We start from the raw sequence: 15070 nt of genomic DNA on the forward strand, positions 1-15070 counted from the left end.
CTATTTTCAGCTGACCACGTGTCACATTCAGATGATGGGTGACATTCCTTCATCCACAGACTGAGCATACGGGCTGTAGCAGTCTCCAATAGAACTCTTAGGACCCTGTGGACCCATGCAAAATGTACATGTTCTATCGTACTACACTGAATAGGTCCCTGGAATACTTTCAGGAATACTGCTGCTTGCTTTGAATCTTTATTAATAAATATATGGCCACTACATTCTTACATGGAAACCAGTGTGTCACAGTGAGGAAGATGCAGTGATATGATCAATCGGGGTAAGTTACAATGTGAAAATAAATGTATTTGTATATGACTTTGTTTTATTATAGTGCACATTTTAGCGGCTATCTGTAAGCCATTGTGAAATATTAACAGCTATAGAGCAGCACATTTAAGATGCATATATTTATTTATTTTTGGTTTACATTTTTTTGGGGGGGATTTTCTTTTTTTTTTTATAGGCAGTTGTATAACAGGTTACAATGGATTTATCGTAGCATACAGTATATTACAATATGGCTGCTGTGGTGTGCGTAGGGTCCATTTCTGGCATCCGAGCTTTATGGGAAGGCCGAATCCAGAAGCACCAAGAAGATCTGAAAGCCCAGAAAGAACACAGAGGCACAAAGGCTGTCGGAGAGTAAGTTCCCAGAACTCACTGCCTTTTACTTATAGAATACATAGTTAACATATACCTGGTCATACAACTTAACAGTAAGCAGATAGCATGATATAACTTGCCAACCAAGGCACAATGAAAACCTTAATATGAACTCCACACAGATATAGAAACACACAGATATGCGGTTAAAAGTGTATGTAAACCAAAAAAAGTTATGTATTGCAGGTTTTGATCCTTAATCTAGCATAGCAAATCCTTTTATATATTTTGTATAGGTAATTAAAACTACCTGGTGATCCTTTCAGTTACTGCTGTATCTATGGCACTTCCTTTAAAGCACAAATATAGCTTACTATATAATTACTATAGTACTAATAATAATCATAATAATAAATCAACAGTGCGCAGCAGTCCGGGCCTGCAGTGAACTGACATGCTTCCTGCACAGTACCCCAATTAATACTACTTTAATACCACTTCAAAATCTCAGGCAAACTCCTTACTTTTGGTAAAAAATTTGTATAGCATATATAATTACTACACGAGCCATTTTGTAATTTAATGCTGTTAAAATTACCTTTCTATTTCATTCTGAAACTGCTGTGGTTTTTCTAAAACTATTCAAATAATTTAATGCAATATGAAAAACTATGTTCCATATATGTATGGAACACCCCCGAAATATCAATTCCTGCTTGTATGATTGGGTCACTGATTTTCTCAGACATCTGCACTAAGATAAAATTCAAATGTTAGGCATCCCCTGAAACAGAAATGATATTTTTGGTGAGATTCTCCCTAAGGGCCCGTTCACACCATCTCCAGTGTGTTCCAGCACAGTTAGCTGCTGTAACGCACTGGATCGCATACTGTCTTGCCCCCTACGTTCTGTGGCGGTAGGGGGCGTGGTGGTGCATTAAAGTCAATGGCAATGCAGCCACGCCACTCGCCCACGGTGTGATCGCCCGCACCAGAATGCGTAGCACAACAATGCCCGCGTTTCTGCCCAGCCCGAAAAAAATTGTTCTTGTACTATTGTTTGCAATTGCACTGGACCAGAACGCGGGCATTTCCGTGCCACGCATTCTGGTGCAGGTGATCGCACTGCGGGCCTTGAATGCACCGCCGAGCCCCCTCCCGCCCCAGAATGGAGGGAGACGGACAGTATCCGATCCAGTGCGTTCCAGCAGCTAATCGTGCTGGAATGCACTGGGGATGGTGTGAACATACTAAAGGTTAACGACCTCTAGAAGGATGCACACATTGCAAATTTCCTCATTAGAACACTGAAAGTGCACCAGGTGATTATAATGAGAGCAGACCCCCTACTGATCAATCGGTATGGAAAGGACATGGTGCAACAAATGGCTATTTCCTCAGAAAAGGAACAGGTAGGAATCGGCAAGAAAGTTTCTTAAAATCCGTGCAATGTACATTGATCCTCCACAAACATGGAGTTACACTTTTAGTATTCATAGAACGTTTAAAATATGTTAAATGTAAATAGTATGAGGAATCCCTCTTGATATCAGCCTTTTGTAATTGCCTGTACAACAGCACTCAAATTGGTAGCAGGGAGTTGACCAAGTTGCATTCCTATATATGCAACTGAAGCCCAAACTTTTTTTAGTTTTGGATAGAGTGAAGAGGGATTAGAACACCTGTCAGATCTTTATTGCTGTCTGCGTCCCCGTCAGGGAGATTCACTCACTCTATTTGTCCTGGTGACCGTTAGCACTAAAAGCAAAATAAAATCACAAATGTTATGATAATCCCAAATTGGATTATCATAACAACAAGAATAGATGGAAAACCTTTGATTGGGAACACTAGTACGGGTGACACTGCTGACCACTAGGGAGTTCCCTCACTTTGGAGAGATTACTTACTTCCTGTCCAGGGCCGGTGCTAGGATTTTTGCCTAGACAGGCAATGTTGCATTTTTGCGCCACACCCCCCTCCCCGACACCCTGTAGCGCTGGGCCGGCTCCCTATCAGCATGTTTTTTTTCCGGCGACTGCCAGAGGTGCCGCGCGTGTTGGGATCCTCTGGCAGTCGCTGGCCAGCTAAATTAGGACAGCACCTGGAGCTCCTCCGACCGGACCAGCGCTGACTCGCCACTGCTCTCCCGCACCGAAGGTAAGTGAAAAAAACCAAAACATAGCGCAAGCATCGGGGCATTTTGACAAGTACAAGTACTTGTCAAAATGCCCTGTTTTTTCCACCCTCACCCTGCAGCGCCCTCAGGCGGCCGCTTACCTTGCGGTAGCGCCGGGCCTGTTCCTGTCTATATAATTTTCAGGACTGGCTGGACAAAATGACAAATCCTATAGGAAGTATAACTCCCATTCATGTATTTTAACTTTATATTTAGCTGTTTGCCTGGAGGTCAGATTTAACTATCCACTTTGCGCAGTTTTCTTGTGCACGTCTACAACACAGAGACATACTGGGAAACAGTGTTTTGTGTTTAGTCCTGTGTTGCTTTCATAATTTAGTTTTTATTCCCTGGGGATCAGTGTTATGTTCCTGACACCCAAATGCAATGTTCATTTCACGATGACTAGGGATATACACTGGACATCCCTTCCCAGATATACTGTATTCTCAAGGTTACTGCTGTTTAATAATACACTTGCTGTTCAGGGCAACTCTGACACCTTTCGCCCGACCTGATGTCTTATAACAAAATTTAACACAGTTAAAGTTAAAGAGGAAAGAAGAGCATGTTCTTATGTGTTTACTACTCTGCTCCTCCAGAATCTCTAATGTATGGGAGAGCCGTATCCAGTTATCAAAGCTGAAGGAGAAGGTTTACAATGAAGACGGAAGGCTGATTCTCAGGATTGAAAAGGAAGAGTGGAAGGTAACTCACCTTTAAAAGTGTAATATATGGGACTCTGAAGATCATGTAAAAGTATTAGGTTGTAGTTATGTAAGATAATGATCTCCAAAAACAATTTAAAGGAGAACTATGGGGTTAGGGCTTTTCCCCATAGTTCCCCTTAGCGTAACGGGAGGACACAAACTAGCGTCCTCCCATCACCCTAAGCTCAGTATACCACGAGCTACAGCTCGCAGTATACTGAGACGCCGCAATTATGTCTGGATCCGCCCAGCTGCATGACTGACAGCTGGCTCTGCCTATCTAGAGGCAGAGCCAGCTGTACCCGCCCCCTCCCCCGTCCGTTCCGCCAGTCAGCGCTGGAGGATCAGAGCGCGGAGGGGGAATCCAGCCCCTCCCCTGTCACGGCAGAGAGCCTTGACAGGATCGAGAAGTGAGCGAACGCCGGTATGTGTTCGCTCACCTCCCGATCTACTGAGCCGACCTGTGACAATCTCATTGTCACAGGTCGGCTAGAACTATGAGGTGAGTGAAAAGCACTCACCTCATAGTTCTCCTTTAAGGAAAGAAGAAAAAAGAAGGAAGGTAGAGACACAGGAGAAACCATTCTGTAGTGCAGTAATATACTGTATATTAGACATGTGCACCAGCAAAAAAAAAAATTGTAGTTTCATTTTGTTTTGATTCGGATTTTGCGTTATTTTGTTTTTCGGGATTCGGGTCCGAAAGTCAATTCGTTTCGGAATTCGGATTTGGACGAAATTCGTTAGCGGTAGTCCGTACGAAATTTCGTTTTGGTTTTCGTTTAGTTCGTTGCAGCAAAGTGACATTTAAGAGGAAAAAAAGTGTTTTCTTTTCTCAAATGTCACTTTGCTGCAACGAAATTTCGTCCAACAAACGAAATGTCGTACAGAAATTCGTTTGCATTCGTTACATCTGTAATTCGGAATTTGAATTTCCGAAATTTTGGCCGAATTGCGATTCGGAACTAAACTAATTGCACACGTCTACTGTATATACACAGGAGGTCAAAAAGGTTGGTAGATTTTCTTTTTTAGCATGTTAGATTTTTATTTAGAAAAGAGCAATACAGATATGATCAAGCATTGACATGAATTATAAATCAGGTATCAGTACGCAGACTGTAATCTAGACATGCAAAGAGGGATATATCCAAGTAGATAAAATGAAAAACGAAATCACAGCATTGTAAAAACTCTTCAGTGATATTGCGTTTCGAGTATGAATAAAGAAAACTACAAACAGTTAATCCTATAGCCATAAGGGTCGATATTGTGGGGAGAAGAACAATTCGTGACAGCAGAGGTAATCGTGGGCCTATCAGGAGAAGGTTGGTAGATTATCATCATTATTCTGTAATTACATTTGTTTGGTTGCTTGACACCATGAAATGGTCAGCGTCATCGTGCTTGTGGAGAACATTCCTCTCTTCACACAGACCTCACGTAGACCTTTGTGATGGACTTCTTGCTAAAACATGGGGAGCCCTGGGACCACCTCATCTTCATAGTTGGTATGTAAGAAAAATTACAATGTCATCAATATAGACAAAAATGTTCGAACACCCCAATCATGACAGAGTCGCGAAGGAACCACTCAATAGTACATTGGTAAAGCTAAAGTCAACAGTGGTAACTATTAATGTTTCTGTCCTTACAGGTTCACTTCAAAGCAAACTCAAAATCGTAGATTGGGGCAGATTTAGAATGTCTGCCAGTTTTTTTTATTGCTGACGGGAGGTTATAAACCCTTCATAACTGTAGCCTAAACAGAGAAAAAAATAAGGACCTTAGCTTATGCTTCACATTCATAGGTGTACATCAGAGCTATGCTAGCAGCCATCTTCTTCTTGAATGGCAATTTTTTTTAGCACATTTAACTTGGTAATTGCCAGAGATAAAAACTCGGATAGAAAACAAGGGAGGGCAGGGAACCTTTGGCCTAAAGGACAAACACAACCAAGTGGCCCTTTCATAGTAGGGACAGATTTCTCTGAGCTAAAGAACATGTACAATGTAAAATGTACAAATCATGCCACAGTAGTTTTTGGACCTGGTGAAAGATGGGTGCATAGATGGCTAACATTCTTGATTTCAGGTACACTTTCCTCCAATAGTAAAGAATTGGGTATTGTGAACCATCTGCCATAGCAAATTGTGTGCAGCCCTGGCCGGTTGGGATTTTCTATTAAACATGGAGTGAGGTTGCGGGATCATTTTAAAAATAGGACAAATGTCCTGCAGAAAGAGGGATCTATGGTAACTATGGGTGGGTGTTCTTAAAGGATGTGGTTTATTGTGACACACCTTTTCACATCTTCCAGCATCAGCTTCCAGTGTGCAGTTTGCAACATTTGGTCACATGACATCTCATAGCTGCAAAGGAAGTTGATGCTGGAAGATCTGCCTCTGTCAGACTCTGGCTGGGTTCACACCTACCCTGTTTCCCCCGAAAATAAGACCTACCCCGAAAATAAGACCTACCCCGAAAATAAGACCTACCCCGAAAATAAGACCTAGTACTATTTTTGGGAATTGCTAAAATATAAGACCTACCCCGAAAATAAGACCTAGTTGTGACCATTCCCAGGGCCGATGGTGGCATAAGGGGGAACTTGAAAAAAGGCGGGAGAGAATCAGCGGTGCCAATGAAGCCAGCGCTAGAGGGAGTGAGGCGGCAGCGGAGGGAGCAAAGGCGCATAAGCCGATGTTTCCTCTATAGCCCCGGCTCCTGTCACAGGCGGAGTGATACCAAATGCACTCCGCCTGTGAGGAATCGATAGCAAAAGCGTGCTTCGCTCATCCTGGCCAGCGATTGGTTAACAAACTGCTCTTGGAAAGGTACGGTACCCCTGATTGCCCTGATCACCATATTTTTTTACATGAATACATGTAGACTGTTGTACATGAATAAGTGTGAATTGCTGTATAATTTAAAAAAATAAGATCTACCCCGAAAATAAGACCTAGTGTGTTTTTTTTGAGCCAAAAAAAATATAAGACAGTGTCTTATTTTCGGGGAAACACGGTAGGCGTATCGAATAAGCGCATATGTTGCGCGTTTTTACAGCGATTAGTGGTAAAAAAACGTGTGACAAACGCGCGTTTCCGAGGGCTACCTGGCTGTATCCCAATGGATACGCGCGGCAAATGCGCCCCAAAGAAGCTCTTGTACTTCTTTGGGCCTAGGGCGCTTTGCAGCGCGTTCCTACGCGCTGTAAGACGCCCAGGTGGGAACCATGCCCATAGGCAATCATTGCCTTTCACATGTTGAGCGTTTTACAGAGCGTAGGAACGCGCTGTAAAACGCCCAGGTGTGAACCAGGCCTCTGTGATTGGAAGCAAATATCTATATAATGCCCACCTATTGTTACTGACTAAAAGCCACACTGATGTCTGAATGGTGAAGGGACATTAGCCCTACATTCCATAACAAATGCGGTGAAGCTCCATTGGAAACTATTCTTATGTCCTACAACCTCAGCTAAGGATGGCTGCAGACCTACATACCATCTCAAGACTGATTCTTTTGTGTTCACTCTTTTGCAGACACTGCCGGCTTGCCTGGTAAAACTGTCACAGCTTCAGGAGTGGCAGCTCCACCGCACGAGACTGACCGCCATACCCTCATTCATAGCAAACTTCAAAAACCTTTTGGTCCTGGACTTAACTCGAAATGCTATAGCTACAATTCCTCGAGAGATTGGTAAGTCATTGTGCATGTTACTATTTTTTTCCATGTGCTATTTAAATGACTGAATATGTACTTTAAGTACAATTATATAAATTATGCTCATTTTATAGGTATAGACACTCATACCTAATGCTCAAAAAATAATTACAAACACCTGTAATTTGAGAAATAATGCTATTGTTGGTCTTCTTCTGAAAATGCTGGTTGCCTGGCTGAGTCTCAATACCTTGGAATCACAGGGGTTGATTTACTAAAGGCAAATAGGCTGTTTACTTTGCAAGGGAATTTGCACACGGCAACACGCAATTTTTTTTTGTTGCCTTTCAACCTGTAGGAGTGGATGGATGAATTTCCCCTGAGATTCTGACAGCAGCGCGTGTGAGGCTGAACAGTGACAGCGGGCCATTGGCTGCCATCTCTGTTTATATGAACATTTTCAATCCGGCAGGGGCGTCCCGAGGCTGGGTGACACCCGGAGCGGTGTCCGAGTGTCACCCCGCCGACCCCCTTGTGACGCCACTGCAATCCGGTTCCTTCGATTTTCTGATCAAAGGATGCCAGATAGAAGGGTGCTGACAGGGCCGCCCACTGAGCACATTTGCACAGTGTACGGCCAGCTTTAGCTTAGTGAAAGTGGTAAAATTTCAGTTTGCAAATAATACCCAATCATGTGCAAGGAAATTGTTTTACAATTCTGTATTTTTGCCAGCAAATGATTGGATGATGAAAGTCAGCAGAGCTTCATCTGATTCACTAAACCAATGGAATGGTTGACATCCAAATAACTACCATTCACAAAATTATCTTATGGTTCATGTGTATCTACTGAATTACAATGCACCATTTGTAAGGTGTAAAATACAGACAATTACTAAATAATAGTAAAATATGTCTGTTTCCTGAATGTGTGTAGATCTCTTTATACGCGGACATGGATTGTAGGTAGATGGGACTGGAGGTGGTACATACTGTATGATGGATAGGGCATGGAGGGAAGGAGGAATTGACACTGAATTCAGTATTTATTTGAGGCACACATGATTTACTGACCTTATCAACTAAACGTTATAACTATTTCCAGGCAGACTGACTAAGCTCAGAGAACTTCTGCTCAGCTACAACCGCATTTCTGAGGTCCCTGCAGAACTAGGTGACTGTGAGAGCTTAGAAAGACTGGAACTAGCTGTGAATAAAGATATTTCTCATCTACCAGACCAGGTAACAGGAAAACATGAAAGTCCCGTTTCAAAAATGTAGGGTTTAACCTCTTGCTGGCAAGCATTTCACTTATAGCACATCGATTTCAATTTTTTTGCAACCCAAACAATCATCAGTAGTGCAAGGTTAAATATTTGAGAGATTTAGTTCTTATACTGTCAATTTTCTAGCAATTAATTACAAGCGCTATGAACCAATTTTCATTATAAAAACATTAAACGATCAAGGCAATCTACTATCAGAAGTTTATATATACAGTCATGGCCAAAAATATTGGTACCCCTGCATTTCTGTCAGATAATGCACCACTTCACGCAGAAAATTGTTGCAACTACAAATGTTTGGGCATTCTCATACTTATTTATTTTGCTTGTATTAGTATGACACAAAAAAGTGGAGAAAAAAAAAGCCAAATCGGACACATTTCACGCAAAACTCCAAAAATGGACTGGACAAAATTATTGGCACCTTCTCCAAATTACAATAAATAATTGCATTCCAAGTTTTTGTGGAAAAGCATGGACAATCTCAAGGTTACAAGTCCATCTCCAGAGATCTTAATGTTCCGGTGTCCACTGTGTGTAACATTGTCAAGAAGTTTACAGCCCATGGCACTGTAGTAAATCTCCCTGGACGCGGATGAAAGAGAACAATTGATGAAAGATTGCAACGAAGGACTGTTTGAATGGTGGATGAAGACCCTCGATCAACTTCCAGACAAATTCAAGCTGCCCTTCAGGCTCAGGGTACAACTGTCAGCTCGAACTATACATCGCCATCTGAATGAAAAGGGACCCTATGGTAGGAGACCCAGGGGGACCCCACTGCTGACACAGAAACATAAAAAAGCCAGATTGGAGTTTGCCAAAACTTACCTGAGGAAGACAAAATCCTTTTGGGAGAATGTCCTGTGGACAGATGAAACAAAATTACAGCTTTTTGGTATAGCCCATCATTCTACTGTTTTCAGAAAAAGAAATGAGGCATTTAAAGAAAACAATACCGTCCCCACAGTCAAACATGGTGGAGGTTCACTGATGTTTTGGGGGTGCTTTGCTGCTTCAGGCACTGGATGTCTTGACTGTGTGCATGGCATTATGACATCTCAAGACTACCAAAGAATTCTGGGCTGCAATGTAGGGCCCAGTGTCAGAAAGTTGGGTCTCCGTCAGAGTTCATGGGTCTTACAGCAGGACAATGACCCAAAGCAAATATAAAAAAAGAACCCAGAAATGGTTTCAGACAAAGCGCTGGAGGTACTGGACTGGCCAGCAATTAGTCTATACCTGAATCCCATAGAGCCCCTATGGAGAGATCTCAAAACAGAGACCTGGAGCAGTTGGCGAAAGAAGAGTGGTCCAAAATTCCTGTAGACCTGTAGAGAGGTGTAAGAAACTCATTGATGGTTACAGGAAGCGGATGATTTCAGTTCTTTTTTCCAAGGTCTGTGCTACCAAATATTAAGTGCCAATAATTTTGTCCAGTCCATTTTTGGATTTTTGCGTGGAATGTGTCAGATTTGGCAAAATATAAACATGAGAATGCCAAAACATTTGTAATTGCAACAATTTTCTGTGCAAAGTGGTGCATTATCTGACAGAAATGCAGGGGTGCCAATATTTTTTGCACATGACTGTATCTGCAAAGAAGGGAGACGGTAGGCTTCTTTGATCTGTTCTTACATTTCTGCAAGCAAAAGCTGGTAAACTTGCTAGAAAACTGTAAACCAGCATAAGGGTGTATAGCCAGCACAATGTGGACTATAAACAGCATGGCTGAAGCACTGGGGCTGATTTACTCAAGGAGTTAAGGAGAATAAATTGTGTAAACATTCACTTACATTATCCAATCATGTGCAGATGAATTAGTAAACACACCTTTAGTAAATCAGCCTTATTGTTTATGATGAGAGGGCAAGGGTCTGTCCACATAGGTTTGCCTTAGAGGGTATTCTTAAAATTTTCCATGAAGCATCCACATGTATTTTAAAGCTTGTTAAAAAAATCTCTGTGGGAACAGACGTCAGGCCGTACTTCTTGTTCATAGAAAAGAAAATGATAACCATACATATGCTGCTATTAACTGGCTGCGATGCATAGATGATCATGGTACCCAGATGTTTTAGCATTGTTCATCAGTGGATATGGCAAGCTAAGCTGCGCAACAGTTTAAGCCACAAAGCGGGTCTCTTCTCTCTATGTAGATGACAAGATTTCCTTTCATGGAATATAGAAAAGTAACTCATCTTGTACACATTCAAATATCTTAGTGAAATTGTGATCATAAATGGTACATTGAAACAAATGTACAAAAATGATTAATCTCCAAAATAATTATTTTAAAACTTAAACTTATGTTTGCTTTTTCACTTTGTACCTCCCCAGCTCAGTAAACTAAAACAGCTCACTCATCTGGACCTGAACATGAATCAATTCTCAGCAATCCCAAGGGCTGTTTTGGGTCTCCCAGCACTGGAATGGTTGGACATGGGCAGCAACAGATTAAAAGAATTGCCCAAAGAGATAGACAAGTGAGTATCCTTTGGAAACTGTTTAAAATTGGCTTGCTGTACTGACCTAAAAACCCATCCTGGAGTTCACTGAGGGACTCAGGCTTTAGAGACAACTGGGTTATAGTGCCACCTACAGGAGGATTTGGACACTGGAAATAGAAAACAGTGATTGCCTACTTGTAAATGAGTCTTCAGAGACTGTTCCATGGCTCTGGCCCTGTAAAAGCACTTTGTGGCTAACAGTACACAAAAGTCCGGAAAGTGCCACAATGCAGAACCCAGTGCCCAAAAGGTCACATTCTACACATGCCCTAAGATTGTCCAATAGCGAGCGGGACCTTCAAAGCGATTGCTGAGGATAAGCCAGTCCAGATAGCTACATATGAGGCCAGCTCAAGCAACTTGTAAAATGAACTCTTGAAGAAGAAAATAATCTTGAAAAATGGCTAGTAAAAACAGTTAAACTTATCTTCATCCTCCTAGCAAAAAAATAGAACATCCTGAGACTGAGAAGGGTTATACCCGGCTAGTCACTGTTTTTTTTTTTTGTTTGTCCTGTATCTAGATCTTCCTGTAGGCAGTGTAATCCAATTGTCTCTGAATCCTGTTCCTAAATGAACCAGAAAGAAATATCTTTACCCTACAGTAAAAACTGAGCCTTGACATGCTTGCAAGAAGCACAACCTACCCATTAATTTCCTCACTCTTTCATCCAGACATCACTGTAGAGTACTTGTTAACCCTGCTCCTTTTTTCTGCAATATGGGGATCTGAGAATCTTTTTAATTTGCTAGGTAATGATGAAGGAGAGACATTCCCAAACACACCTACTGAAGGTTCACTGCTCTCTTTTCCATGCAGTAAGCATGACTTAACAGAATGTCCGCGCTAAGATGTTTCTTACATCTACTAAATCAGATTCAAACTTGCCTCTGGAAGTTAAAATTAGACTGATTTAGATGGTAAGCTTTCACGGGGAGGGCCATCGTAACTCGTATCTTGTCTTAAATTGTATTGTAAAGCACTGTGCAAACTGTTTACACTATAAAAAATCCTGTATAATAATAATAGGGATAAGCAAAGGGATGAGGATGTTAAAGAGAGCATTCTTCAGGGAGTGAATACCCTCTGAAACCCTGTAAAACTGTCTGGATTTTGCTTTATGCGATTCCACAAAACTAAAATTACAGGAAATGTAGTGAACTTTTGAAACGGTGCACAGTTGTGTTTAGTAGATAGTAGGGATGTCCAGATACCAGTGCCGATACTTGGCATTTTCAGAGAACTACCAGGGTAGCAGCTGGGACCTAGCGCTCCACCACTGTCCTGAAATCATTAGTCTGTATTGTTTTAGAAAAACTGTCACATGACAATAAACAAAAATGTATCAGTACTTGTATCTGTTGAGTACTTGGACAAGTAAAAAAATCATACATTAAAACAGAGATGTACAAATCCCAGGAGCTCCGTATGCTTCTTACAAATGACAGCTGCCTCCTAACTTTTGAAATTTTCTCTAGTCTAGTCTTGGAGCTGGAAAAGTATCTGTACTTGTACTGAGTACGGTACTTGGTATCTGAACATCCCTAGTAGATAGCAATGGTAAATCACCAGTTGTCTTCCCTTGTTGCCTGGATTTCTTCTCACTGTGGTTATTGTTACACAGGATGCAGACACTACACACTTTGTGGCTTCAGCGCAATGAAATCTCAGGGCTTCCAGATTCCATAAACTGCCTGACAAACCTCAACACTTTGGTTTTGACCAATAATCTCATGAAACAGATCCCTCTTTGTCTGCAGAGCTTGCACAACCTTCGGTAGGCATGGTTTTATTATAACATTGTAAGTAAGGCTTAAAATAAACATATATATATATATATTCTGGAACCATAATAAAAAAAAAATTAAATTACACACACACTACCTACAGCTATCCAGTATTCTAAAAGATGCCAAATTATCAGCACTCAGTTACACTATGGCATTAATATGATTCTCAGTCGGTATTAAAGGGATTAACACCATTACACCACCACCAACCTGAACCACAGACACAAAACAAGATGAATCCATGAACTAATACTATGTATACCAAAATCTGACCCTACTGCAGAATTTGTCAATGTTTTCCCAATCTTCAGACATCTCATGTTTGTGCTCCCATGTCCCCTGTAACTTTCTCCTTTTCTTAGCTGACAACAGTGGTCACGGTCTTCTGATTCAAGGTTCACTGTATTGTGCACTAGGAGGTGCCCTTCTGCCATTCACTACTAAGAAGAGTAGTTTGAGGTCTGAGCAGTTTTAGACTGCTCATCCACTTGAATTCATCTGGGTATTCTTCTTTAACCACTTATATTGACAAGTTGTTTTTGACCACATAAATACAACTCACTATATGTTTTTTCCACCTTTCTATATGGCAGGTAAACACCCCACACTGTTCAATTAACCTCATAAGTAGTTGTGGCACTGGCCAAGCTCCATTCATCCTTTGATGAACAGCAGAGGGCTCCATGGACTATTACAAGCTAATTCTGAAAAAAAAATGTGTTTCTAATGTGTCCAGAGGTAGATGTAAATTCAAAGTCTTTCTCATAGAAAGGAAAAATCACAATTTAAGTCAACTGTAACAAAGCACCCCTTACCACTTTAGATGGAACATTATACAAAAGCCATTATTCCCTTCAGGTGTTTAGCCAGATTCCTAGTTATTAATAGCCTGTCTGACTTTACAAATAAATCGTAATAAATGAAATAAACCCGTAATATTGAAGATTATTGTAAAGCTGAATAAAAATCTCCATGTTCAGGTTTGTAAACTTCAGGGATAACCCATTAGAGCTTCAGATCACTCTACCACCATGTAATGACGATGAGGATGAGAGGGAGCTGTTTGGCCTACAGTTCATGCATGCCTATATCCAGGAGACCCTAAAAAGCAACCACTCAGGTAGGTGTCCCACATTTGCTACAGAAATATATTATGTAATTTCATTTAATTATTAGTCTGTTCTCCAGAACCTTCCTTTACTATTTGCAGCCTCACAGAGACAATGTTATTTACAGTTTGACATTTTCTAATGAAAACTGAACTTCAAACATCCAGATACACAGATGAAGGTCATACAAGAGAGCTGTTTTACATCCCAATTTGCATTTCTTCCTACTTAGTCCTGAGATATATATAGCTCTGCCACAAAACACAGCAAGAGGATGGCACCACTTTCTCTGTTACAGGTGAAGGGACTCTATTTGAAGCCCATCTCTGAGACATTAACAAGCAGTATACCCTTGCAGTAAACCCACTGCAATGTTTATCTACTTGTTCATGATTAGAGGACCTTTATAAAAAAAATATATTAACTTACCTGATTCCTGTCTCCCGTCCCCAATACCCCCCGCTGCTGAATGCGCTTACCTTGTCTTTCCTATGCTCCGGCTTGTGTACTGTCCCATGGCATCCTTACGTACAATGCAGGGCTAAGGGCTCTGCATTGTACATCATGACATCAGCGGGTTTCCGAGGGCTGGCACACAGGGGGAAGAGGCTGCTGATGCTTCTTTGCGGCTGCATGAGTGCGGATCAGGTAAGTAAAAGTCTTTTACACATGTCCCCTAGACATTAACAATCAGTTGACCCCTGCAGTTTGGGGGCAGTCCAGTTGCAAAAGGAGTATTTTTTTGCCTTGGAGATAGGCTTTAAAGTTTTAAAAAGACTTACCTGCGAAGAAATAGGTTTATACTTACCCCTCTCACACTGATGATCGCCCGTTTCTTCAAATGCTACAACTGGCTTCCTTGCTGGACACACTTTTGGTGCGTCAGGAGTGGGTTTCCACCTACGTCACTCTTTTGTCCTATAGTGGCAAGTGAAAGGAACCCCATCCTGAGAGGGGAACTAGGCATCTGACACTTCCCCAGTTTTCACATGCTGAAGATTTTTCAGCCACGGTACCACTTTAATTTAAATCAGTGGAGATCGGTGGTGCAAACGGTAAGTATAAGGCCTTGTTCACACCAAATGCAGACCAGATCCGGTCAGGTTTCTGCACACGCAGTGTAGTGGGTTGTGCCGCGTTTTGGATGCGTTTAGGGCCGGTTTTGGTAAAAAAAAAAAAAAAAAAACTTATAAGAAATTTTTTGGGGTGG

General features: G+C 41.5%; 1 protein-coding gene across 1 annotated transcript in view; it reads left to right on the plus strand.

The window, feature by feature from the left end:
- The first annotated feature begins 523 nt into the window (after positions 1 to 523).
- LRRC39 (leucine rich repeat containing 39) overlaps positions 524 to 15070 on the plus strand; it is a 15601-nt gene continuing 1054 nt past the window's right edge. The window contains exons 1-7 of the mRNA XM_018561955.1: positions 524 to 648; positions 3391 to 3496; positions 7045 to 7201; positions 8271 to 8407; positions 10792 to 10937; positions 12586 to 12738; positions 13732 to 13871. Coding sequence (XP_018417457.1) covers positions 524 to 648; positions 3391 to 3496; positions 7045 to 7201; positions 8271 to 8407; positions 10792 to 10937; positions 12586 to 12738; positions 13732 to 13871 — 964 coding nt within the window. The remainder of the gene's footprint in view (positions 649 to 3390; positions 3497 to 7044; positions 7202 to 8270; positions 8408 to 10791; positions 10938 to 12585; positions 12739 to 13731; positions 13872 to 15070) is intronic.

Source organism: Nanorana parkeri, unplaced genomic scaffold (genome assembly GCF_000935625.1).
Source record: "Nanorana parkeri isolate BGI_ZX_2015 unplaced genomic scaffold, ASM93562v1 scaffold553, whole genome shotgun sequence".
Lineage (NCBI taxonomy): Eukaryota > Metazoa > Chordata > Amphibia > Anura > Dicroglossidae > Nanorana > Nanorana parkeri.